Source organism: Grampus griseus, assembly GCF_964374135.1.
Source record: "Grampus griseus genome assembly, chromosome: 11".
NCBI lineage: Eukaryota > Metazoa > Chordata > Mammalia > Artiodactyla > Delphinidae > Grampus > Grampus griseus.
The window spans coordinates 92,613,139-92,639,790 of record NC_139005.1 but is presented as its reverse complement, the minus strand read 5'-3'; the positions used below and the strand labels follow the sequence as shown (position 1 = coordinate 92,639,790).

Below are 26,652 nucleotides of genomic sequence, written 5' to 3'. Positions count from 1 at the left end.
GCCGTGAAGGTTCCGGCAGACAAGCAGTAGCTCCGAACCTCACTGAGGGTGGGAGAGGCTGCCCACGACATAAACCAAAGTTTTCAGTGTGAAAAGTCAGGACACCTGGGAGTAGAAGACAGTAGAGTTTGGAGCCAACTCTTTGCTTTTCCTTGTAACTACGTGACCTCGATCAAGTCACTTAACTCCCCGAGTCTGTTTCCTCATCAGTGAAATGGGGATCCCACTAAACCCGCGCTGTGAAGTATAGGCAATGTACATGGAGTCCTTTCAGCACAGTCCTGGCAGTAGGTGTTCAGTAGTTCCTTCCTGAAACCCAGCACTTCCACGAACATGCACGCAAATTATGGCAGGTCATTAACGCTCACAGGAGTCTTGTGAGATGCAGATAAGATACTGAATATGAAAATGTCCTGTATACTGCTTTATGAATCCAGGGATTAAATAATTCAAACACCAATAACGAATGCATCAGGAGAAAGTATCTCATGACAAATGGGAAATTACATATTGTTGCCCTTGTCCACAGATGCTCCCCAACAATAATGAGATGACAAATGTGACTCTAAGGAAGATTCTTTATTGAGACCTACTTAAAAAATTTCACTCCCTGATTTAAATAAACTTCAACTCAGTTGACTGGCTGATGGCTGAGCTAGGTAAAGGCTTCATGGTGGCAAAAACACTCCCCACCTATGATGACATCAAAATAGGTTCCTGAGTAGTGTCAAGTATGAATATACTCAGGGTCTCTGTCCCATCTTCTTCAGGGTTCGATTAAGCTGGAAGAGAAAGAAAAGCAAAGTCAGATATGGCTTTTTTTTTAAATTTGTTTGTTTTTGGCTGTGTTGGGTCTTCGTTGCTGCATGGGCTTTCTCTAGTTGTGGCGAGCAGGGGCTACTCTTCGTTGCGGTGCGCAGGCTTCTCATTGCAGTGGCTTCTCTTGTTGCGGAGCACGAGCTCTAGGCACTCAGGCTTCAGTAGTCGTGGCACGTGGGCTCAGTAGTTGTGGCTTGTGGGCTCTTGAGCACAGGTTCAGTAGTTGAGGCGCACGGGCTTAGCTACTCTGCGGCATGTGGGATTTTCCCAGGCCAGGGCTCAAACCCATGTCCCTTGCATTGGCAGGCAGATTCTTAACCACTGTGCCACCAAGGAAGCCCAGTCAGATATGGCTTTTTCACCACACCCTTCCCTACAGTGTGCACGATCACCAGGCCAGGCTGCCCCTCTGACATGAGCATGAGTTGTCTACTATCATGTGTAAATGCTCGGTTAGGTCCTCCACCTGACATTCTTATGGTGTCACACAATTCATGCAGCTTGTTCTATCTGCCCTTCACACTCAACAAACACACATCCCATGCTGCTCTGCCCATTTTATAGACAGGAAAGGGACCCAGGGTGACTAGACTTGTCAAGGCTCTATTATTATCCTGCAGGAGGAGTCTGGTAGCATGGACCACAGCACAGCAGTGACCTCTGCTGGAGGACTCAAAGCACCAAGACGCAGTGGCTCTAGCTACGGCCACAAAAAGTGACCCACAAGACCTCTCCAAGGGAAGGATGTGGAATGCACCAAGTCTGTCAGAACAGAGCTTCATGGTCTCAGCTTGCAGAAACTGGCCAGACCTGTCTAAGTCAGAGAGTAACTGCCAAGTGGTGAGGGATGGGTCAGAGCAGGCAGTGAATCCACCCATATTAGGAAATACCAGGGAGGGAGAAGAGAGCCGGCCACCCGCAGCGGGAGATCTTGGAAAGAGATGCTCCAGAGAAGGCTGACACAGCAACTCCTACAGGCCCAACCCCACTCCCCAAACCCCAAGCAGCCAGCCAGTCTAGCTCAGAAACTTAAAGGGCCAATTTCAGGCTTTCCTGAAAACAGAAATGAGAAATAAACAATTTATAACTCTCCACCCAGTTCCTAACCTCTGTCCCCAGCCCACACACCGCTCTCTTAGACCTCTCACCTCTTCAAATTTGTGAATCTGCCGGATGAAGAAATCCCCATAGCGCCTGGCCACCTTGGTGTCTGCGATGTGGATCATGTCCTATGAGAAAAGCAACCAGACAGGAGCGGTGAGGGAGAGCCGCTTTCGGGCCTGCATACAGCAGTGATGCTAAGTGCCAGATAGACCCCTATGGAAGAGCACTACCAGTCAAGAGCTGCCCTTTCTGTTTAGATGGCTGATTTTTATTTTCTTCCTGTTAATTCATTTATTTTATTTTCTAGTCTTTTTAACGAACATGAATCTTTTGGCTATAGTAACATTTAAAATAGCATTTTATTCTTATACACTGTTTATGAGTATAAAGTTGCAAATTAGTCTAGATTTTAAATTGTTTTTTAGCTCAAAATATTTTGTTGAGCACCATTTTACTTGTAAATTATGACATAATCTAGGTTAAGATCCAAGAACTTTCTCAATCTCTTTGATAGGATTTTTTTCAAGTCAAGTATGAAAAAAGGCAAAAAAAATAGAAAGTAATTTGCCAAAGACAAACCTGAACCAATAAGGAACAATAATAAAAACATGCAATTAAAAACATTTTCATAGGAAATTTAAATCATATTATTAATTTAACCTGAATATAACCTCACAGCAAAATTTTATTTGTAATAACCAAGTTGCTAAATCTTGGGAGAAGTGTTTTATTAAAGACCATCCAGATGGTTGGGACCAGTTCAGCTGGGCCACTAAAAGGGATGGAGGGATGGAGCAAATGACTGATATTGCCAAAGAACGTGTACATGTCAGGCATTGGGAATAAATGCAAAAAGGACTTTAGTTAGCTGACGTGATACGGCAGGGGATAGGCAGTTCTGATATTTAAAAACATGACTTAAAAACAACATTGAAAAACTTCCCCAACAGACATGTTTCTGCTTTTGGTGAGTCTGTTCATGGCAGGGATAGCCAAGTTCTGCCAAACACCAAGCCTTCAAAAAGCCATTAAGTCTAAAATGAGAGGATCTGGTTTAGCAAGATGAGCTTCCAAAAACAAACTACCCAAACTGGCCAAGCAATTCCACAACTAGGTATATATACCCAAGAGAATATTGTTCACACCAAACTTGTACACAAAAATTCATAGCAGCATTATCCATAATAGCCAAAAAGTGAAAACAGCTCAACTGTCCACGAACTAATGAACAGATAAACAAAGTGTGGTATACCCAAACAGTGGAATGTTATTTGGCTGTAAAAAGGAATAAAGTACTGATACCTGCTACAACCTGGATTAAACTTGAAAAGATGCTCAATAAAAGAAATCAAACGCAAAAAGCCACATCTTTCATGATTCTATTTTTAGAAAATATCAAGAATAGAAAAATCCACGGAGACAGAAGGAAGATCCCTAATTTGCCAGGGATGGCGGGGGGAAGGAGGAATGGGGAATGCTGTTAATGGGCAGGGATTTCTTTTGGGGATGATGGAAATGTGGAATTAGATAGCAGAGATGGTTGCACAACACGGTGAACAAACTAATAATCATGGAATTACACCCTTTAAAGTGGTGAAGTTTGTTATGCAAATTTTATCATTAAAAACTGTCAGCCAAAAATTAATTTTAAAAATTATTTTTTATTGGATTATAGTTGATTTACAACGTTGTGAAAAAAGAGTATTTAAATTAAATAAATAAAAAGTAGTTGTTAGCAATGATAAACACACACATATGTATGGTATACGTCTTGTGAGGTTATTTGTCTCTTAGGCTTGTGTATCCCTAAGAGATGTTGTGTACATATGTGTATTGTAGACCAACATCTTTCTGAAAGCAACCAAAAACGTAGGATATTTTAAAAAATTGCCTCATAGGTGCTTCCCTGGTGGTGCAGTGGTTAAGAATCCGCCTGCCAGTGCAGGGGACACGAGTTTGAGCCCTGGTCCGGGAAGATCCCACATGCCCGGAGCAACTAAGCCTGTGCGCCACAATGAAGAGCAGCCCCCACTCAGCTCAACTAGAGAAAGCCTGCATGCTGCAACGAAGACCCAACACAGCCAAAAAAACCCCAAAAACACCGTTATGTATACTGTTCAATAGCCAAAAACCACCCAAATGTCCCCCAGTAGAAGAATGGAAACACCGTGGTCAGTAACTGCAGTAGAATTTGGCCCGTCACACATCACAGAACAATAAGCATGACTGACCTACTGCTACACAGGACAACGGTGGATGGCGATTCTCTCAAATACAATGTTGAGCAAAAGAAGCTGGATAGAAAATACCACATACTGCATAATCCCATTGTATCAAGTTCAAAACCAGGCAGCACCAATCTAGGGTGGTACAAGTCAGGACAATGGCTTCCCACCCACTAAAGGACTTCCAGCAGTCTACTAAGCACCCTCCCCCCTTCTTCTCCAACCTCATCTCCCACCACAACCTCCTCTCAGGCCACTCCAGCCACACTGCAGCTGTCTGGGCTCGCTCCTGCCTCAGGGCCTTTGCTCTAACTGCTCCCTCCACCTGGAATGCTCTTCCTCCAGGTATCTGCTTGCTAATTTCCACACCTCCTTCAAGTCTTAGCTTCGGTTTCACTTTCTCAACAAACTCTACCCTGAGCACCTTACTTAATACTGCAGCCTGTGCCTTCCACCACCATTACCCCAACTTACTCCACGGCACGTGGCAACTTCCAAACTACTATATGCTTGCTTAATTATAACGCTTTTTGTCATTTTCTTAACACTAGAATACCAGCACAAGGGCAAAAATCTTTGTTGATTTTGTTCAATGATGTGTCCCAGATGCCCAGAACAGTGGGTGCCTTGAGAACCTAGCCCAAGGGGCAGTCATACCTTATCGATGTAGAAGTCAACCTCAGAGGCTGACTGAAATTCGCCATCGAGGGCAGAGATGCCACTGGTCCACACCAGGTTCTTCATTTTGTGTTTGAAGACAAGAAGCTGGATTCGGAACTCCTGCTCGGTGAGGTCCAGGAAGCCGGCCAGCTTGGCCACAGGCATGGTGGTGTAGAGCTTGAGGAAGCTGCGGATGGTTGAGAGTTGGGCCTGCTGCTGCACCTCATCAGAAAACACCTTCAGCTGCTGTAAGAAGGGCTCCTTGTGGTAATTGGGGTGTACGTTGTCATAGTTGGGCACTACAGGTGACAGGAATTTGGGGCAGGAGTAGCTGAAGAGTTCCTCGTAGACCTGTGGGTCACCTTTCTGCATGCGTAGCATCTTGTCCCCATATTTCTCCCGCAGCTGGAGGTGAATGCTCTCATCGATACGCATGGGGTACATGGTGAGGGCGATGGCCAGCAGGGCGTGCATCTGCTCATTCTGCTTGTTAATCTGGGGGTGGGGGGAGAGATCGGTGCAGGGTCAAATGAATGGATTTTCTGAGGTCCCCACCATCCTCCCAAGTACACTCTGTACAGACCTTCTGACTTCTCCCTTTGTCTTACACCCTTCAGCTAACTTTCCCAATGTCTCCTCCAATCCTCCCTCTAGCTCTACGGAACTTCTGGCCTAGTTCCAGGTCCTCTGTAGTTGTTTCCTGGACTCTTTACTGGTACCTCTGCCTCGGTCTCACCAATCCGCCCTACACATCACTGGCAGGTCAATCGTTCCACACCAAGTATGATCAATTCACCCAGAAATCTCTGCTGGCACTTAACACCTCCAGAATAAAGATTAAATACTTCAGCTGGGCCGTGAAGGTCACCCCAGACTCTAACACCCCAATCGGACTGTTCTCCTGCCTTCTAGCCAAAATGATTTATTGTGCTACTACATGACCACACTTCCAAGTCTCAACACCTCTGCTCTGCTTAGAAACCTGCTCCCAATTCTATGCATGTTTTGAATCCACCCTCCTCCAGGCAAACTGCTTGAGGGCAGTACCCACATCTAACTGATTTTAAACACCCACAGCCCAGTGAACACTCTAGGCACTGCTGGGGAATAAAAGTGAAACAAAAATCCTGTCCTTATCATCAGGGTGTTAATGATCCGAAATAATAGGTGTAACAAAGAAAACACTTAAGTAGGCGAGCCATTAAAAACTCATCCTGTTGGAAAAGCACATAGAAGAGCAAAATTTTGGAAGGCGTTTACCCAAAAACTGTTGTCACAGGTGTGTCAGCTGGTCAGAGGCCTCCTTACCATCTCATATTTGTACGTGGTCCTTTGGAACATGCTCTTGGTCCTCTGGATGTAGAGAAGGATGTTGGCAAAGACCCGGATAGCATCCTGGTATCGACGCATCATCAAATATGCAAAACCGACATAATAGTATGTGGTAACCTGGCACTCGGGCACACGAGAATACATGCTCTGTGGAAGGAGGCAGAAGCAGCAGTCATGAATCTCAAGACCAATTCATCCCAGGTAGGATCTGAAAATTGCTGGGGCCTAGTGTCGGCTGAGGTGGAAGCACTGAGAGCTCCCTGCAGAGGCCCTGAACTACCCAGAGGAATCCTGGCTCTGAAGTCAGAGGCTCTGAGTGCAGATCGTACCACTTACTGATTATGTGACCTGAGGACTCCATTTTCTTGGCTGTAACAGAAAAGGACTGGACCAGGTAACCCTAACATTTCTTTCAGCTCTAAAATCAGCTACACCTCACTTTCACATTCTTTCTTGCTTTCTAGTCCTTGCTTTTCCAAATAGCCCTATAAGAAAAAGGACAGATAAGATACGCACACGTCAAACAAAAACGTACCAAGTTTCTGTGGCTAGGAAAACAACCACTGCTAACGTATCATTACCTGTGCCACCTTAGAACTAAGTAAGTCTTTCATTAATTCTTCAGTGAAAGTTGAAAAGTAAAAATCTGCCAGCATCAGTCTGGTCTGAAAACAGAATCAAAAGACTGCTGAATATTTTAATTGTTAAGCACCAAAGAGAAACCACCTGGTCCAGGTTCAGATTTTCCCTGCAGTGGTTTTCCCAGTTCTTGTCTCAATTTTCCACTGACCTGGGGAGGAATCCTCTTTTATTCTCCATGAAATCTGTCCTAATAATAGATCAGAGTCTCTCTTGAAGCAGACAGACAGACTTTCTGGCTCTGGGAAGGTGGGCCTGAGGAAACAGGGAATGAATTACCTTCTTGTTCAGTTCGATGTTCTCCAGCACCTTGATGGCCTGGTAGTAATCCCCCAACAGGGAGTGCAGACGCAGAAGCCCCACCAGGCTGAAGTAGCCAAGCATCTTGTAGAGGGAGTGCCGTCCATACTCCCCAGCCACACTCTCAGGGTCACCTGAGAGAGACACACGGACACTGTGAGCACTTCAGCAGAAGCAGTGGAAGGAGGGCAAGCCTGACCCTTGACGTTTACCCTCAGTAAACTCTTCGTCTACTGCCAGTCTCTAAAGCTTCCTGCAATAGGGAATGACTGCCTTAGAAAGAACACCAAGCAACACCATGCCTGGCCTTATGCTAAGCTTACATTTCTAAGTCACCTAAGGGGTGTGGCAGCCCCCCCCACCATACACACCTAAGAATATGAGGGGACCCCTCTCATCAGTAAGAGTTACTTGGCAAGGCCCCTCCTTTCAGGAAGTCCATGAGATCAAAGCTATCTTCCTAATAACACTATTTAGGTGTGTTCCTATTTACCTTCCTAAGATACTATTTGCCTTTCTCACTGAGTTGACATTTGCACTGATGGTGCAAAAACAACGCGGGTAAAACTATGGACAACGTAGCATCAATCGGGTAGCGGCACCAAACTCTACTGTCATCGCTGTATTCTTTACCACCGCTCACCTGCAATCAAAGAACCAGCCACTTCCTTTTCCCCACAAAACCCCATTTTTAATTGCAAAAATAACTGATACACAGACTGAATAGAGACATGGGTATTTTCTCAAAAATGAGTGCAGTGAGCTTGTTAAGATGTCAATGAAAACAACTGGCAGTGTTTGCTGCCAATGAAAACTTGAGCTTTTAAGTAAAAATTAGAATTTCATAAAACTTCTATCTGCCACTATGAACTCAACAGCTCCCCAATGAAGACCTATCTGATAAGGTTGATGGTCAAAGTAACAGATGTGGTTTCAAAAAACTGTATAATTGGGACTTCCCTCGTGGTCCAGTGGGTAAGACTCTGAGCTCCCAATGCAGGGGGCCCAGGTTCGATCCCTGGTTGGGGAACTAGATACTGCATGCATGCCGCAATTATGAGTTCGCATGCCACAACTAAGACCTGGCGCAGCCAAAATAAATAAATAATTAAAACAACAACAACAACAAAAATGTACAATAAAATGTGTCAACTTTCAGAAAATCTTGATAGCTCAATGAATCAGTATTTTACAAAATCACACATGAGTAAAAAAAATTCATTCAAGCTGCAGGATAAACCGATAAACTTTAATGTAACAAAGTATAAGTTCACTGATAAGGCTTCAGATTCCACACTGCAACTAACCTGTATGAAACTACCCGCTGTCAACTTCTGATGCAGAACCAGAGAAGAGCCAGGCTACCTGTAAAGGCTATTGAGTTTCTCTTCCCTGTCCCAATTAAATATCTGCGTGAGGCCAGATTTCCCTCAGATACTTCAACCAAAACAGCATATTGCCACAGACTGAGTGAAGAAGCAGGAGACTCCAGCTCTCTTCTACGAAGCCAGACATTAAAGAGGTTTGCAAAAACACCACTCTTCTCACTGTAACAAGATCTGTATATAGATAAACTTGTGATTCTTAATCTTTTAAGACTGTAAAGTGGTCCTCACACCAAAAAGTTTGAGAAGTGCTTGTCTAAACAAAGGCCCTGGAGAGGGAGTAGAAGTGTTTACAAATGCAGCTCTCAGGAAGTGCTTGTTCAGTCTGTCGGCCAACAGACTGCCAAGCCCAGCAGCCCCCAAATCAGCCCTCGGCTCCTGTTCACACGCAAATACCAAAGAGGAGCAGCCCGTCGCTCCTCCGCACTACCCGCGGCCTCTACTCATGAGGCACAGATGGCAGGCAGCACTCACCTCCACTTGTGTACACCTCCAGCTGTCGGTTGATGTTGGACTTGTCTACAAGGGAGTGAAGGACATTGAGGACACTGTGAACATTCCAGATTTTGGGATTGGAACGAAGGAAGTCGATCTCCTCCTCTGACTTCTTGGCAGTCTTACAGCGGTACTGACTAAACGACTGAAACTGTTGAGGAAGAAGGGAAACGTGCAGCAGTGGCATTAACGCCAAAGGGACAGCACAGCACACAACACGCTACTGCTACCACTTCTCCCACTACGCCAGTCTGTGCACTACTGGTTCTTTCAAAGCCATCTTTGATTAAGCTGCGGATTTGTTCATTACTATGTTACTTATTCCACAGCTAAGCAAAAAGCTCTAAAATGAGAGGTAATTTGTGGGAAAAAACATTCAATTTGGAGTCAAACATAGTCTAAAGTACTTAACGTCTCTGGGCATCACAGTGCCATCAGCCTGGCCACCAGAATCAGGTGGCTTACAACAGATCTACTCATACGTGGTAGAGATGGGGCAGGTGCCTGCACGTGTGTCTTCCCTTCCAGAGCTGACCATCAATTCACCTGTGACAGGAACCCAGTCTGAGTCACCCCTGTCCCAACCACAGAGCCTGGACAAGTGTAAGGCACATATAGGGTACATACCACAGCTATTTGTTTGGGGCAGGGTTTCTATCTGGGACCAGCACTGGGCTGGCTCCATCTGTCACCCAGAGACTAGCACAGGAGACCTAGTTACTCTGTCAGAATTAAAAGCTCCCTGGTTGATTTCTGGTGCATGCACAGGTTTGGAAACCAGGGACCTAGAATCTAGGTTCTAGATGACCTAAGATTACTTTTCAACTCTGAAATATCATCCTCCTCCAAGAGCGCAGGAGAAAACGTTTCCAAATTTACAATAAACAAATAGTATCGGGGCTTCCCTGGTGGCGCAGTGGTTAAGAATCCACCTGCCAATGCAGAGGACACAGGTTCAATCCCTTGCCTGGGAAGATCCCACATGCCGCGGAGCAACTAAGCCCGTGCGCCACAACTACTGAGCCTGCGCTCTAGAGCCCACGAGCCACAGCTATTGAGCCCACGTGCTAAAACTACCAAAGCCCGCGCTCCTAGAGCCCGTGCTCCGCAACAAGAGAAGCCACCACAGTGAGAAGCCCGCACACCGCAATGAAGAGTAGCAACTAGAGAAAGCCCACGCACAGCAACGAAGACCCAATGCAGCCAAAAATAAATAAATAAAATAAACAAATTTATAAAATAATTTTAAAAGCAAATATCCTTCAGCCAACAGTTCTACTTATAATCATCCCTAGAAATAGACTTTATCTGTAACACATACACCAGAAGAGTGGTACACCATGTACATGGCACGAAAGAACAAGGCAGGTCTCTATACGATGACTAGCTTTCCAGAGAGTAATTGATGCCTCTGCAAAGGCAAGGAAGGAAGACACTTTCACTTTATCTGCAGTTAAAAAAAAAAATCTCAACAATAGCAACACGTTCATATACTGCTGCATCAATACAAATAAATGAAAGAATGGTGGGGAATAAGGAGCAAAAAAAAAAAAAAATTTTTTTTTTTTTTTTAAATTTTAAAAAAGACAAAAAACAACAAGAATAAAGAAGAGAGCGGTGGGGAAGAGCCCCTCACCCCATGCGGTTTAACTGGTGTTTTCTTCTTAAGCGGCTTACAGTGCTCTCACTTTTCACAAAGACTGGCTGGTGGCATCACACCTGGCCCACACTGGCCAGTCTTTGTTAGAAGCAAGAGCACTTAAACTCCTTAAGAGAACACCAGTTAAGCCCAGGGAATTAGGATTATTTTAAGACGGATGAAGAACCTTAGCACAGATGATCCTCGCTGACTTGCTGCTAGCCAACAGGACAGCCAATCTTCTAAAATTACGCCAAATAACAAGCCCAGGAGCCAGAGAGGGCAAACGAGGCCAGTGTGGTTTGTGGCCTTCACTGCATAAAGGACTGAAGTCTGTCTTGAGCAGGAAGCCTCTTTCTCAAAGTGCCCTAGGAAGGTTTCCTCAGCTCACCAATCACAACTTATCAGCACTCTGTACTCAAAGTCTCTTTGATCCATGGGGCTCAAATAACTGCTTTATTAGGAAACTGATTTCTCCTGAAATACCTAGTAAGAACTGTGCCGTCCCTGTAAAACATGGAAAAGATGTTTTTCCAAAATCAATTATTTTATGGTTTTTAGCAACAGCACTCTGAGACAGGTAATTTTTCCCTTTTGATAAAAATGTTCTTTCATTCTGATCCAACATATACTCACATCACCAGCACCACAATCAAGATATAGAATTTTTCTCCTGTAGGCGAGGAAAGTGAGGCTCAGAGAGCTAAGTAACACATCATCACTACAGAGCCACCAGGTAGCAGCCCCCAGACAAGTACCCACTCCTAGCTGACTCCAAAGCCTGGAAACCTGTGTTCTTCCTGCCAGACCACCTCTCAAGGTCAGTTAAGAACGTGGTGAATGTCAGGAGCTCAGTTCTCCAGACTTCTGAGGTCAGAATGGAGCTCTTAGACCTCACTGATTCAAAACACCACAACACAGAGGCCACTTCCACAGGGTATGTCACACTACCCTAGGGTGGCTATACACCATGATCTTTCCAACAACACAAACAATGGTAACAGCTGCTCCTTGTCTGGACCAGTTATTTCAAATTAGGCCCAGGGTGACCAGATACCTGGTAGATGAACTCATCGATGATATCCCAGAGCCACTGGTTGGGAAGTTCGAGGGGAGCAGGACCATCAGCATCTGGGCAAGAGACCACAGAAAGGTCAGACTCGATCAATGACTATATGCCCATTCAGTGAGGCTGCAGAATGCATTTTGTAATTTCTCTCTTAAAAGGACTATGAACCACATGACTTCCCCCTCTTCCCACCTGCACATTAAAATCCTGCTAAAAAGAGCTGAAGGCCAATACGAGGTCTCATCATAACCTCAGACTCACTGAGAATGTAGTTGAAGAGATTGCAGTAGTTGTAATAGGATTCAAACCTCTGCTCCAAGGAGGGTCCCCCCTGTAAAGAAAGCAGAGAAAGGAGGACACATTTAATCTAAATGCGTTCTACTCATGGCCTGCCACTGACAGTTGAAAACAAATACGGCTGATCCTTGAAAACACAGGGGTTTTGGTCAAAAATCTCTGTATAATCTGTGTATAATGTATCGTTGACCCTCCACATCTGCAGATTTAACCAATGGTGGATCCTATAACACTATAAATATTTATTGAAAATACCTGCATATAAGTGGACCCGCATAGTGCCAACCCGTGTTGTTCAAGGGTCAACTATATATGAGAATTGACGTCAGCTCTCCCCTTCTTAGCGTGTGAGAGCACTCAAGTGACAGGGAAGATAGTTAAGTACTACAGCAGTTCAAAGGGGCACCGAATACCCGACGCCAACGGTCAAGTTTTATACCAAAAACTTTAACTGACCATTAAAGATCAGGCATATAGATCTGGCAAGGCAGAAGAGTGAGGGGAAGGTGTTTCAGGAAAAACAGGACTAATGAAGGCAAAGAAGTAAAATCGTGGTGCTTGAAGGTTAGGGAGTAAGGCAGACAATGCTACACTGGGCTACATTGGGCCAGAAATGCAGAGGTCTTACAGTGCCAAACAAGAATTAAGCCGGGGGTCAGCAAATCCACCACCACCTGTTTTTGTAAATAAGAACCTTAACTGGCACACAGCCATGTGTACTCACTGTCATGGCTGCTACAAAGCTGAATAGATTCGACAGAGACCATTACAGCCCTCAAAGCCTAGAATACTCTCTATCTGGCCCTGTACACAGCAGGCTGCTGACCCCTGATCTAGACTTCATGTGGCTGGCAACAGAACCACTGAAGAGTTCTGAGCTGGGGAACAACGTGATGTATGGTGTATGTTGTGATGGAGTAGAAAGAACACTGCCTTGGAGTCGTAGCCCCACTGCTTACTAACTGTGGGGTCTGACAAGGTACTTAATCCCTCTGAAAAATGAGATTATGAAGTGAAAGTGCCTAATACAGTAAATGCTCTTTCAATGAAAACCTCCCCCTCCAACTCCCCCCATCATGTACGTGAAACTGCCCCATCTGGTACCTAGTGAAGAGATCACAGGGTCAACAAACTTCTGCTGCACCTTCATCTACAGACCAGAGGGAAGATCAGAGGAGGCAGCCAGCCATACTATGGGTTGATGCCACGTTCTGCCGAAAGCCATGTTATACAGGCTGGCTAGATCACTAGCCCAGCCTGCAAAGTACCTGAGCCATAGCATCAATGACAGAAGAGAATCTTTACTTTCTATCAAATGAGGTAGTCAGAGAGCTCACTGGGATGCCAGAAAAACATGGCCCCCCGCATTACTTTGGCAACAAGAACTCCTTCACCTACCGCCACTGATGGTGGGGGGCTCCTGGGCCAAGGCCAGAGCTCTTGTCAGGTCAAGTCATCCTCAGGGGGATGAGAGTGAGTGTGAGAAGCTGGGAACTCTTTAGATGGAAATACCCTAAGGAGACTGTGGTGGCAGTTTCTTTAATTTACACACGCACATACACGCTCCAACAATTCACGTGTCAACGTGGGGGATCAGACACAGGATTAGAGCAGCGAACAAGACAAAGTCCGTGCCCTGCTGGAGTTTACCCTCTAGTGGGGGAAGCAAACAAAACCCAAATAAATAAGACAATGTCAGAGAGTGACAGGTGCTCTGAAGTGTCACATAGTATGGCTAGGAGCCAAGGGAAGGAGGGAAAGATGCAGGAAGTGAGACTGGCAAGGAAGTCTGGGGCCAGGTCAAGCAGGACCATGACTAAGACTTGGGATTTTATTCTAAGTATGATGGGAAGTCACGGTAGGATTGTGAGGAAGGGGGTGACTTGATGAGACTATGTTTTAAAAGGATCACCATGGTTACTAGGTTGACAATAAACGTAAGCGGGCAAGAGTGGAAACTGACACCAGGTGAGCAGTTATGCCGTCATTCAGGCAACAGATAATAATGCCTTGAACCAGGGTAGGTATGTGCATTTTTAAAAGATACAATGCTATATGCACACCTAACAGACTACAGTACAGTGTAACGTAACTTTTCTTTTTTTTTTTTTTTTATTATTTTTTGCGATACGCCGGCCTCTCACTGTTGTGGCCTCTCCCGTTGCGGAGCACAGGCTCCGGACGCGCAGGCTCAGCGGCCATGGCTCACGGGCCCAGCCGCTCCGCGGCATGTGGGATCTTCCGGACCGGGGCACGAACCCGTGTCCCCTGCATCGGCAGGCGGACTCTCAACCACTGCGCCACCAGGGAAGCCCAACTTTTTTTTTTTTAAGATTATTTATTTAAAAACAAATTTTTGGCTGTGTCGGGTCTTAGTTGTGGCACGCAGGCTTAGCTGCCCCACGGCATGTGGGATCTTAGTTCCCCAACCAGGGATCGAACCTGCATTCCCTGCATTGTAAGGTGGATTCCTTACTGCTGGACCACCAGGGAAGTCCCTAGCATAACTTTTATATGCACTTGGGAACCAAAAAATTCATGGGACTGGCTTTATTGTGATATGCACTTTATTGCAGTGGTCTGGAACCAAACCTGCAATACCTCCAAGGTATGCCTGTAAACAGTGTAGACGGTATTTTAAGAGACTTAGGGCACTCTAAAATTTAGAAATCAGGAAGAAAAGAATCCGGCCTAGCTTCAAAGAATTCTGCCATTTACTAGCTGCATGAATTTGAGAAAAAGCAACCTCTCTGCGCCTCCGTTTGCCTACTTTGCAGGATCACCATGAGGACTAGAGACATGCAGATGTGTGCCAAGTGCCTAGAATTGTGCCTGGCACACAGCGACAGTTGTATGTATTTCTCAGAGGGCAGGAGGCTCAGTGGCAATGCACTAAAGGGAAAAAGCAAGGGCATTCCAAGCGGAGGCATCCGAAGGTACCTGGGAACACACTTTTAGGATGACGTCCTGCAACCCAGTGCATGTGATAAGTGTCCAGTCAAGAACTGTGGGGATAAAGAAATTAAAAAGGATGGACAGGCTATGCAGTGGTACCATTTGCCTGAAACAGACACCCAGCTTCCTGGGTTCAATCATTCCCTCCATCCTTTCTTAAAAGAAAGCTCAGAAAACATGCCAACCACTCTTGGACACTGAACCAATATAAACTAGCAACTGTTTGCCAGGGACAAAAATGGCATAGTTTAAATACTGCCGGCAACGTTTAGATACTCACACTGACTTTGGCATATATGTGCCTGTAGTATAATTCTTTGTACAGAATCAGAAAGACGGCATCTGAAAGAGATGGCAGAGGGTGCTTTAGTAATCCACCAGACAACCGGGGTCTTCTGGCAGTTTTAGCCTGTGGTGGGAAGTAAAGTGGTAAATGTGATTTCAGAAACCAAACAACATCAAAATTCTAACACTTACACCCCAAGAATACATGCAACGAGAAACTTCATCTCCCACTTTATCCTTTCAACCTCATCTTAATCTCATTCAGGCCCATTTCCCTTCACCACTTAGATATTTTTGCCATACAGTTGCTTAACCAAGATGTAAATACTAATGGCTCCACGGAAGGCGATATGACAGGATCAAAACTGCAAATACATGGGGATCTTTGACTTAGACATCCTATTTTAAGGAATTTATCCTATTGATACGATGCAACCATTAAAAAGAAAGAAGGCGGGGACTTCCCTGGTGGCACAGTGGTTAAGAATCCGCCTGCCAATGCAGGGGACACGGGTTCGAGCCCTGGTCCGGGAAGATCCCACATGCCACGGAGCAACTAAGCCCGTGTGCCACAGCTACTGAGCCTGCTCTCTAGAGCCCATGAGCCACAACTACTGAGCCTGAGTGCCACAACTACTGAAGCCCGTGCACCTAGAGCCCATGCTCCACAACAAGAGAAGCCACCGCAATGAGAAGCCCGCGCACCGCAACGAAGAGCAGCCCCCTCTGGCCACAACTAGAGAAAGCCGGCGCGCAGCAACGAAGACCCGATGCAGCCAAAAATAAATTAATTAATTAATTTTAAAAAAGCAGGGATGAGCTCTTTGGATATCAATGTTGTGCAGAAGTTAACATACAGGTCTGAGACTATTAGCCTTAAAAAGGCCTGCTGGTAAAGTTGGTCCTTGCTTGGCAGCTGGGAACCTAGATTTCAGGAGGGTTTCCCACCAATCTCATAAGGGTGGTCTGCTATCCCTAAACTGTGCAAACAACATGGTTTATACTGAACACCTGCTTTCCTTCTGGGAGTCTGGAATTTCAGTACATGCTAGGCAGAGGATATGCCTACACGACCAGCCCCCAATAAAATGCCTGGACATTGAGTCTGTAATGATCTGCTCTGGTAGCTCCATAGAAAGCCCCACAGCTGTCGGACTGAGTCCTGTGAATCCTCCTAGCAAATAATCAAACCTGGGGAGGGTCTTGGGAATCCTGGAGGTGCAGAATACTCTCCAAAAATACAATAAATTTTAAAAATGGAAAGAAAGGAGCATCTATCTAGTCTTTGTAAAAAAGGAAAAAGTTATTCCTAATTGCTTATATATGCATAGAGTATCAGAGGAAGGATAAACAAGAAAATGGTGAACACTAGATGGCTCCAGAGAGAAAAACAGACAACTTGGGATAGAAATGGGAGGGGGATTTTTATACCAAATCTTTCATACTTTGAGTCCTGTGAATCCTTACCTGTTTAAAAACATGTATTACAGGACTCCTGTTGTGCTCAACATACATAATATTATATTCTTTATAGGCAAAATATTAAACAGAGCGTAATGTCTGAGCAACACGGAAACACATTTAAGATTGAGTTCTAGCAAACGTTATGGACACTAAGGGGGGAAAGTGGTGGGGATGGTGGTGGTGGGATGAACTGGGAGATTGGGATTGACATATATACACTAATATGTATAAAATAGATAACTAATAACCTGCTGTATAAAAAATAAATTAAATTAAAAGAAAAAAAAAAGAGTGAGTTCTAGGACTTCCCTGGAGGTCCAGTGGTTAAGAGTCTGCACTCACAATGCAGGGGGCACGGGTTCAATCCCTGGTCGGGGAATTAAGATCCTGCAGGCCGCACTGTGTGGCCAAAAAAAAAAAAAAGAATGAGTTCTAAACCTGAGTAACGATGATGATGCTAATGTTTAGTATTCAAAAAATGTTAGCTGTAACAAAAGAAGTGAAAGACTTGTACGTTAAAAAACTACAAAACACTGTTGAAAGAAATCAAACACCTAAATAAATGGAAAGACATCCATGTCCATGGATTACAGGACTTAATATTGTTAAATGGCAATACTCTCCCAAATTGATCTTCAGATCCCACATAATTTCTATCAAAATCCAAGCTGGCTTCTTTGCAGAAATTGACAAGCTGATCCTAAAATTCACATGGAAATTCAAGGGACTCAGAAGACCCAAAGCAATTTTGAAAAAGAACAAAGGTGGAGGATTTACACTTGCCAATTTCAAAACTTACTCCAAAGCTACAATCATTTAGACAGTGTGGTTGGTACAAGCATAAGGACAGACATAGATCAATGGAATCAAAGTGACAGTCTAGAAATAAACCTCTACATTTACATGATAACAGATTTCGGGAAGTGCCAAGACAATTCAATGGAAAAAGAATGGTCTTTCTGAAAATTAGTACTGGGACAGCTGGCTAATCACATGCAAAAGAATGAAGTTGGCTCTTCTTACTTCACACCATATATAAAAGACACCATCAGAAAGTGAAATGTGAGAGGAGGCCAGAGAGCCCATTCTGGAGCAACTGTAATGACCCCAAAAATTACAGAGGGAAAAGGAAACCAGTCAAGACAAAAATCCCAACTTCAGTTTTCACGACATGTGAAACACCTCTGTCCCCTCTTCATCTACTCAGTTTTCATTCAACAAGTTATTTACTAAGGAATTTACTATGTACCAAACCCTGGGGAAATAAAACGGCGACCAAAACAGACACAGATCGTCCTGAGCTTTCTAATGAGCCTCAGTCATAGGATCCCATCCAACACACAGGACACAAAACACTCACACCTACCGTTGCCAACCTGTGGAGCAATGGTTTCAGCCTCAGGCCAAGGTGTATTCTTGAAAAATCTTTCAGTCAACTTGGTCCAGCTGAAAATCAAGAAAAAATATTCTAGAACTCCAAAACAGGAAGGATCTGAGAAGAGACAATCCTCATATTTTATAAATAAGTACCCAAACTCCGAAAAGGGAAGGAGTCACGGAAACAGAGCCAGGGCCAGAGCCTCGAAGTCTACAACTTTCCTCACCCCAGACAATCTTTCTTAATAAGGTGAAACATTTCTTTTACATCAGCTAGGCACCTACCAAGCTCTTCAGGATCATCTCCTGCCTCTGTATCATGAACTCTAGTCATATTCCACTGCTTACTGTTCCCTGACTTGAGAACTACCTCTTAGACACCCCCACCCGCCTCCCTCAGCTTTCCACCTCCCCTTCCACTTCCTGGAGCACTGTGCCTCCTCCCCCTCTCCAAACATGGAAGCAAATCAGGCTATTTGTTGCAGTCTGACGCCACAACAGCCCTCAAGCGTCCAACGCAAACACTGATGCCCAGATGCTTCACAACCCTATTTCCTTGATGAAGTCTTTCCTGACTATCCAACTCTGATTGACCTGTCTCATTTCTAACGCCCATTACATAAGGGCCGTCCCCTCAAAACCAGAAGCAGGGCTTCCCTGGTGGCGCAGTGGTTGAGAGTCCGCCTGCCGATGCAGGGGACACGGGTTTGTGCCCCGGTCCGGGAAGATCCCACATGCCGCGGAGCGGCTGGGCCCGTGAGCCATGGCCGCTGAGCCCGTGCATCTGGAGCATGTGCTCTGCAACGGGAGAGGCCACAACAGTGAGAGGCCCGCGAACAGCAAACAAAATAAAAAATAAAATAAAATCCAGAAGCAACCACTCAGAGCTCAGCTCACCCTGTTTTGTGTTGAGAAGTTGTCCAGCACAGTTTAGAAATTAGGTTCTGGTGACAGACTGGACAGGTTCAAAACTCAGCACATCCACTTAGCTAGCTATGAGATTTATCCTTTCTGTGCTTTGTTTTCTCATCTATAAAATGAGGAAAACAACAGAACCTACTTCATGGGGTTACTGGGAAGGGTAAATCAGTAAATACAGAAAAAGCGCTCCGAACATTGCCTGATCTGTAATGATCATACATATTATTGCTATTATAATTATTGATAGTCATGGTATTATTTTAGGCCTTGTACAAGTTCTGGGCAATGAGTTCAACAAAATAACATGTCCCTAGCCCCCAAAGAATCACAGAAACCCCTCGGGCACTCTCTTTACAGCGAAATGAATAAACATCACCCCTTTTTAGAGACTGCATTACTAAGCCAGTCTCACCCAGTAAGAGATCATTTCAGCCAATGGCCCATACCTGTTCTCATAGATGTCCTGGATCTCATATACCTTCTGGTCAATGACATCGCTGGAGACACGACTGGCCTGTAGCTCATACACTTTCTGGTCAATTAAGTCTGAGACAGTTTTGTGGAAATACTGGATGAAATTTTTGATCACTTCAGGGATCACCTGATAGGTCTGCTGTTCATACTGACGTTCATAAGCCAGATCCTGCTTCGGATCTCCTAGAGATTAGATACAATAAATACTTCAAATCCACATTCAGAACATAACAAAAGGGCAAGGCCATCCGCTAAACAAAACTCAAGTCTATAAAATCGGGTACAATTCCCTTTTAAACACTCAGAAATATAAATCCTCTCCAGGTCACTCGCAATCCCCACGGGCCTGTTTCCTCAGAACATTTTCCCACTACTTATTTATTTTATTTATTGAAGTTATTTATTTGCTTATTGTTTCCCGCACCAGAACCTAACATCTATGAAAGCAAGAACCCTGTCTGTCTTGCACCCAGGTGTACCTTCAAGACCTGGAACAGCTATGGGGGGCGGGGGGGAACGGTGCGAAGGGCAGCAAGTAGTAGGCACTTAATATTTTTTGAATAAACGAATGACTGCCATTTTCTACCCATATGACTTGGTGCAAGTAACTAAACTTCTCTGTCCTCAAGTTTTCTCACCTGTAATGTTAATTTATGTCTTTGGAGAACTGCTGTAAGGGGTAAATGAAATACTTCACCCCAAGTACCCAGAACAACACATGGCACTTAATAAGTGCTAAATCAAACCAAGTTACTGTAACAACTCAGGAAACATCAAAAACCTTCCAAAAAAGATTTCACTTCGACTTGGTTTCAATTACTTTAATTTTTCACAACAAGATTTTCTTCTTCAACTAATAGCTTCAACAGGGAAACCACAGTCAGGACAGTAACCCTTCCCTTCTGGGACTTTGAGGTGGACCATGAATAAGGCCTGGTTTAATAGCTCTCGTGGTGAGAGCTAGTAACTGACTCTAAACCTGGACCATCAAGACCGAGTTTTAAGCAGGTGCCCGTCAGAGCTGCTCTGAGACATCCAAAAAGGTGTCAATCCCTAGAAGCCGGCCAGACAAACCTGCAGACTCACCTGTGTGCATATCATAGTCGCCCGGGTAAGCATAGGGATCGTAGGCAGCCTAGAAACGAAAGAGACACACACAAGACAGTCACCAGCTCGTGAATCCAAAATGCTCGTTCTAGGTTCTAAAGATACAAAGGTGGGTAAGACACAGTCTCGTTCTTTGAGGAACTCACACGCCTGTGAGAAAAGGGAGAATAAACAGACAATGACAATACCGCGTTACGGCTGCAATAAGGTAGAGCAAAGCACAAGAGGCTGTGGGAATCTGCGGGGCCTGACAAGACTGAACCCAGACCATTAGAAATCAGAGTGCAGTTACAGACACACAGAATCCTATAACTAGCCTCCGTTCCCGGACTTGGAAAAGGAGAGGACCAGGGGACCGGACACACGAGATGGGCGGGCCGAGACGGGCTGATCAACAGCCGGGAGCTGCGGGTGGCAACGGCATGAGGAACGCGCAAGCGGGGAGGCCGGCTGGGGCTGGTCGCGGCCCGCGAGTGCTCCCGGAGAGGCCCGGACACCGTCTCCCCGCGGGGCCCAGCATCCAAAGAGCCCTGCCCCTGTCGCGGAGCTCCGCACACGCTCTAGACCAGATTACCTCAGACTCGTAATCGTCGGCAGGATACGACATGGCTGCGCCGCTCGCGGACCTAGGCCGGAAAGAACGGAAAAGGCGGGCCTCGCCTGCCTCTTGACGCCGGAAGTCCAGCCCCCTCGAGGCTGACGGGAAACCGGAAACTCTTCCGGAGCCGCCGGAAATCTAAGGCAGCCATGTTTGGAAGGGCGAAAGCAACAACCCCATACTTTATTCCTCCTTCAAATAGAGGCTCCACAAGGAAGGTGATTCTATAATACTCGCAAAAATTTAGAATTAAACACATTAAATATTTCGGCTTAATAAAGGATGGGCAAAGTAGTTGAAACAAGAAGTAATGCCACTCAAAAGATGGCTGACAGCTTCCTCGGCCGCCCTCTCGCATGAAGGGAAAATCGGATATGGGGGGGCCTGATCGTGGATTTAGCTGCAAGAGGTTTGCCTGCGGCAAAAAAAAAAAAAAGTCTTCAAACGTTCCGCCCTCAAAAGTCTAAACTTACTGGGTGTAAAAGTTGAGGCTTAGTCCAATACAGTGAGAGGGCATTGAGAAAAGGCGCCCGCCGACTTTGGACGTTAAGGTTGGAGCAGGCAAAGATGAAGCCAGCTGTGATGTGAGGAGAGTGTCGTAGGACCCACCCTCTCGTGCAGCCTTGAGCGCTGTGGGTGGTGTTCGGAATCGGGCATGGGGGTGGGTTGGGCTCCTGAAGAAACCCTGGAGTTAGGGAGTGGGTTATAAAACAAACCAACACAAACCGATATGTAGGTCAAGGGCCTTAGTTTAGCCATTTAGAATAGCAGTGCCACGCCCCAACTCCTTGTACCGCGTTTTTGCTTTGCGTTCCCTCGTTGTCTGTTACCTAGAGGTGATAACCGTCGTGGAACTAAGCTTAAGGACCCATCGAGACTCTTCGTCGGCGCAAGGAAGGTAACCCAGCAACGTGCTCCTCTACTCCAATTTCTCCCCTGTCACACTTCCCCTTGTGTCTAGTGGCGTTTGGGATTCAGCTAAAGGAAATCCTGTTGGGAACATTTGAGTTTAGTAGGATATATTTATGTGACACTCTAGCGTAAATAGTTATTGCTGGCCTTCCGTGTGTGTAAGATACACCTAGCCCGCTGTGATCAATGAGTGTCTTCAATGAAATAAGTATTTAAGGTTAATCAGGGCACTAGAAGACTTGAAATTACCTGAAATTACAGTTAATCTATGACAAAAATTTGATACAGTTTGCCCTCGACTTTGACAACTCCCCAAATGTTCATAACATTACTAGAAAAGAATTGTGTCTTTCACCACCAGGGAAACCGCCACCCTTGTCTTGAGTCTTCCTCACAGCACACATTCAATGCATCTGCCCTTGCTTGGCTCTACCTTCAAAATGTTCCCAGACTCGGGGCTTCCTTGGTGGTGCAGTGGTTGAGAGTCCGCCTGCCGATGCAGGGGATGCGGGTTCGTGCCCCGGTCCGGGAGGATCCCACATGCTGCGGAGCGGCTGGGCCCGTGAGCCATGGCCGCTGAGCCTGCGCGTCTGGAGCCCGTGCTCCGCAACGAGAGAGGCCACAGCATGAGAGGCCCGCGTACCGCAAAAAAAAAAAAAAAAAAAAAAAAAAAGTGTTCCCAGACTCAATTCTCACCACCTTGCCGCTATCGTTCTAGTCTAAGCCACTATCACCTCATTTGTATTGTAGCAGCTTCCTCACCGTTCCTGCTTCCAGTTCTCCCTATTTGTAGAATTGCGTTTGAATGGAAATTTCGGACATTGCTTGGCAGCACATTTAGTCTGCTTAGAAATCCAACTTTGACCTGAGAGCAGCTGCACCCCGTTGTAGACTATGAAATGTTTGATCACCGGGTGTTTGATTTTCTAAGTCTCCCTGGTTAATGGAAAACCAGTACTTCAAAGGGAAAGAAACTGTGGGCAGAACAAAGCTCCTGGAATAATTTTACCTGGGAGAGTTGGCTGAGAGGATTCAGCAGCTGAAAAGCTACCCTATTTCTCTTGATCTTCTTTTGCTTGGGATTTGAGGCAGGAAATTCTGACTCAGAAAAGCCATTAGTTATGTTTTATAGTCGTCCTGGGTTCTTCAGCTATGTTCAAAGTTCAAGCCCCACTTCCCAAGAATCTCTAGTTTGTTTGTAGTTCATGTACTGTCTGGTTTGTTTCCCTCTCCTGAGATGATCTCAGAAGCCTCTGCTCACTGCCTTTTGGGGCAGGAGTATGTAGGCCTTGAGAGACCAGTAGCTGAGTCTTTACAAATCAGAGCTAGAAGTGTCTTTAGGGATGATCTGGTATAGGAATCCACTAGATAGAAAAGAACAATGTTTCCTGAGTGCATGTTAAGTTGTAGCCTTCTTTCACAGAGAATATCGAAGACTGTTGTTCTTGCCTGCAAATAAATATTCACTTACTTTTCTTAAAATACAGTGCCCTCTCTCTGCAGTCTAAAAGATCAATAGATCAATTCTCAAATTGTTAAAAATATAATCGTCATGCTATATATCTTGATTGGGGTGATAGTCACCTAAGTGTATACATTTGTCAAAAATCACCAGCCTTGTACACTTAATCCCCTTGTGTGTGTGTGGATTTTACTGTATATACTTTATACCTCAATAAATTTGATTTAAAAATTATAAGTAGGGACTTCCCTGGTGGCGCAGTGGTTAAGAATCTGCCTGCCAATGCAGGGGACACGGGTTCGAGCCCCGGACCGGGAAGATCCCACATGCCACAGAGCAACTAAGCCCGTGCGCCACAACTACTGAGCCTGTGCTCTAGAGCCCGCAAGCCACAACTACTGAGCCCACCTGCCACAACTACTGAAGCCTGCGCGCCTAGAGCCCGTGCTCCACAACAAGAGAAGCCACCACAGTGAGAAGCCCATGCACCACAACGAAGAGTAGCCCCCACTTGCTGCAAAAAGAAAGCCCGTGCACAGCAATGAAGACCCAATGCAGCCATAAATAAATAAATTTATTTAAAAAATTATAAGTAAAATTAACAACAAATTACTAACCAAAAAGTTTTGGAACTTACACAATAGACAAAAGATTAATGCCACTAAGAGATTAAAAACGTAATTCGCCTACCAATAGTGAGCTTATTTAATCATTAATAAAGGAAACAACAGTATGACAGAGCTGGCTTGAAAAGAATTTGAGAATAGTTAATGGGCAAAGGAAGGATGAAATACAATTACTAAATTAGATCCAAATCTGTTTCCTGCCCTACAGAATAATAAAACCATAACCTTTGGGGTTATCTTCTCCATTGGACATACAAAAATTATTGCACTTTATCAGTTTCCTAAAAGCTAACTTCTAACTTTACAGATTTATAAGACATCACTGAGTCCTAGTCAATTGTTAGTCAAAGTTAAACTTCCCCAGAGAGTCAGATGTCCCTTATGTGGGTTTATTAGAAATACTCTAGCATGACATTAAGAAGTCACATAATCACTGTATGTCATGTTTTTAGACACTAAATAATTTTCCTCCACACTAGTTTCCATTACTCCACGTTTGATAAAGACAAGCGATATTTTAATTTCCTGTTAACTCCATTTAAGAAAAACAACGTCACTGGGAATTCCCTGGCGGTCCAGTGGTTACAACTCCGAGCTTCCACTGCAGGGGGCGTGGGTTCGATCCCTGGTCGGGGAACTAAGATCCCACAAGCCGTGTGGCGCGAAGAAAAAAAAGAAAAACAACATCACAAGTATGAAAAGTATGAGGATAAATGGCAATTGTATTTAGGCCTCAATGTGGAGGTAACAGAGAGTGGAGAGTGGTGGGGACTGCAGCACGCCCCATCTCAAGAGGAGAGTTGCTGTGCAGCTCCAGCCAACTAGTCCTGTATTGCCATATCTTCTGTCTCTTTTTTATTTTTTTCGGCCATACTGCGCGGCTTGGGGCATCTTAGTTCCCCACCAGGGACTGAACCCCAGCCCTCGGCAGTGAAAGTGCATAGTCCTAACCACTGGACCACCAGGGAATTCCCTCTTCTCATTTTTAAGAGAATCTGGAAATCAAAAGTTTTATGTTAAAGCTCTCAATTTTTATATGTTGGCAACTAGTTCAAATTGCTCTTAAATATTGTGTAGCATACATGGAATCTAAAAAAATGTTTCTGATGAACTTCGTGGCAGGGCAGGAATAAAGACGCAGACATAGAGAACGGACTTGAGGGCACGGGGCTGGGGGGGAGGGCGGAGGGTGGGGAGGAGGGGAAGCTGGGACGAAGTGAGAGAGTAGCAGACATACATAAACTACCAAAGGTAAAATGGATGGCTACTGGGAAGCTGCTGCATAACACAGGGAGGTCAGCTAGATGCTTTGTGACCATCTAGAGGGGTGGGATAGGGAGGGTGGGAGGGAGGCGCAAGAGGGCGGGGATATGGGGATTTATGTGTACATACAGCTGATTCCCTTTGTTGTACAGCAGAAACTAACACAACATTGTAAAGCAATTATACTCCAATAAAGATATTTTTTAAAAAAACATAATAAACTGTGATTTGGGCATTAAAAAAAAGAAAATTCACTGATTATTTTGATTAATTAATTAACTTGCTTTAGGTGAATGGGAAGAAATAAAGTACATTTGTGGTATTTTGGAAAAAAAAAAAAGGACTGTGAATGAAACTACAGAAAGCCACAGCTTTCTTTATCACATCTGAAGCCACGGGAAGGAAGCGGCTGGTGGCATTGAGACAGCAGGGACAACCTGCTTTTTGATCTTTTCTCTTGTGCCCCTGTTGATACAAAGAAATAAAATATAAAACAAAAGCAAAAAAATAAAATACTGTGTAGGCCAACAGGATGAGGGAAAGAATAAAAGGAAAGCCTAAGCCAGCCTGAGCCAGTGTCAGTAGCTGACCTAGAACAAAACCTTCTGATGGGAAGATTGAAGCCCAAAGAAAGGAAACAGTTGCCCCCAAATCATGAGGTGAGTCACGGCAGAGTAGGACTTAGAACACAAGCTCTTGGACTCCCAGGCAGAAGCTTTTCCCCCAAAGCAACATTACAGGTACTTTCTTTGTCTCCTGTTAAGTGCTTCATGTTCTATTTGCTAATTGACCAAACATAAATGACTTGTGTATGCATGCTTGCAGCACCCTTAGGTCAAGTTCGTGCCAGTGTTATGTGCCCACAGTTGCGTAGGATTTGCATGGGCCCTAGCCTGCATCTGAACTTTTTATAATAAGAACAATAGCTACCATATTTTGAGCCCTAATTCTGTACCCAGCTCTGTACTAGGTGCTTTACTCACATTATATTATTTAGTCATTGTGATAACCACATGATATAGGTACTACTCTTTTATTTATTTATGTATTTATTTATTTTTGGCTGCATTGGGTCTTTGTTGCTGCGCGCTGGCTTTCTCTAGTTGCGGCAAGTGGGGGCTACTGTTCATTGCAGTGTGTAAACTTCTCCTTGCGGTGGCTTCTCTTGTTGTGGAGCACGGGCTCTAGGCGCGCAGGCTTCAGTAGTTGTGGCGCACGGGCTTAGTCGCTCCACGGCACATGGG

The 26,652-nt window shown here is 44.9% G+C and overlaps 1 protein-coding gene across 2 annotated transcripts; it reads right to left on the bottom strand.

Moving 5' to 3' along the window:
* Window positions 1-560: 560 nt before the first annotated feature.
* EIF3L (eukaryotic translation initiation factor 3 subunit L) lies at window positions 561-21,180 on the bottom strand. 2 transcript variants are annotated; one of them, XM_082666137.1, is made up of 13 exons: window positions 21,122-21,180; window positions 20,527-20,575; window positions 19,413-19,623; window positions 18,035-18,114; window positions 15,200-15,261; window positions 11,929-11,998; window positions 11,656-11,729; window positions 8,939-9,110; window positions 7,059-7,213; window positions 6,117-6,287; window positions 4,806-5,303; window positions 1,968-2,048; window positions 561-782 (listed from the first exon to the last, which is right to left on the bottom strand). In XM_082666137.1, the coding sequence occupies exons 1-13, from the start codon at window positions 21,152-21,154 to the stop codon at window positions 744-746; spliced, it is 1,695 nt and encodes a 564-aa protein (XP_082522263.1). In that variant the 5' UTR covers window positions 21,155-21,180; the 3' UTR covers window positions 561-743. The 2 variants fall into 2 exon arrangements, with proteins under 2 accessions (XP_082522263.1, XP_082522264.1); XM_082666138.1 differs by lacking the exons at window positions 18,035-18,114; window positions 20,527-20,575; window positions 21,122-21,180 and having other exon boundaries at window positions 19,413-19,619.
* Window positions 21,181-26,652: the final 5,472 nt, after the last annotated feature.

Excerpts from the sequence above, each read along its gene's own strand:
- EIF3L (XM_082666137.1), bottom strand. The coding sequence starts at position 21,154 with ATGTCGTATCCTGCCGACGATTACGAGTCTGAG. Across the intron at positions 7,214-8,938 it reads GGAGGTGTACACAAGTGGAG|GTGACCCTGAGAGTGTGGCT; the intron begins GTGAGTGCTGCC and ends TGTCTCTCTCAG. Across the intron at positions 6,288-7,058 it reads ACATCGAACTGAACAAGAAG|AGCATGTATTCTCGTGTGCC; the intron begins GTAATTCATTCC and ends CTCCTTCCACAG.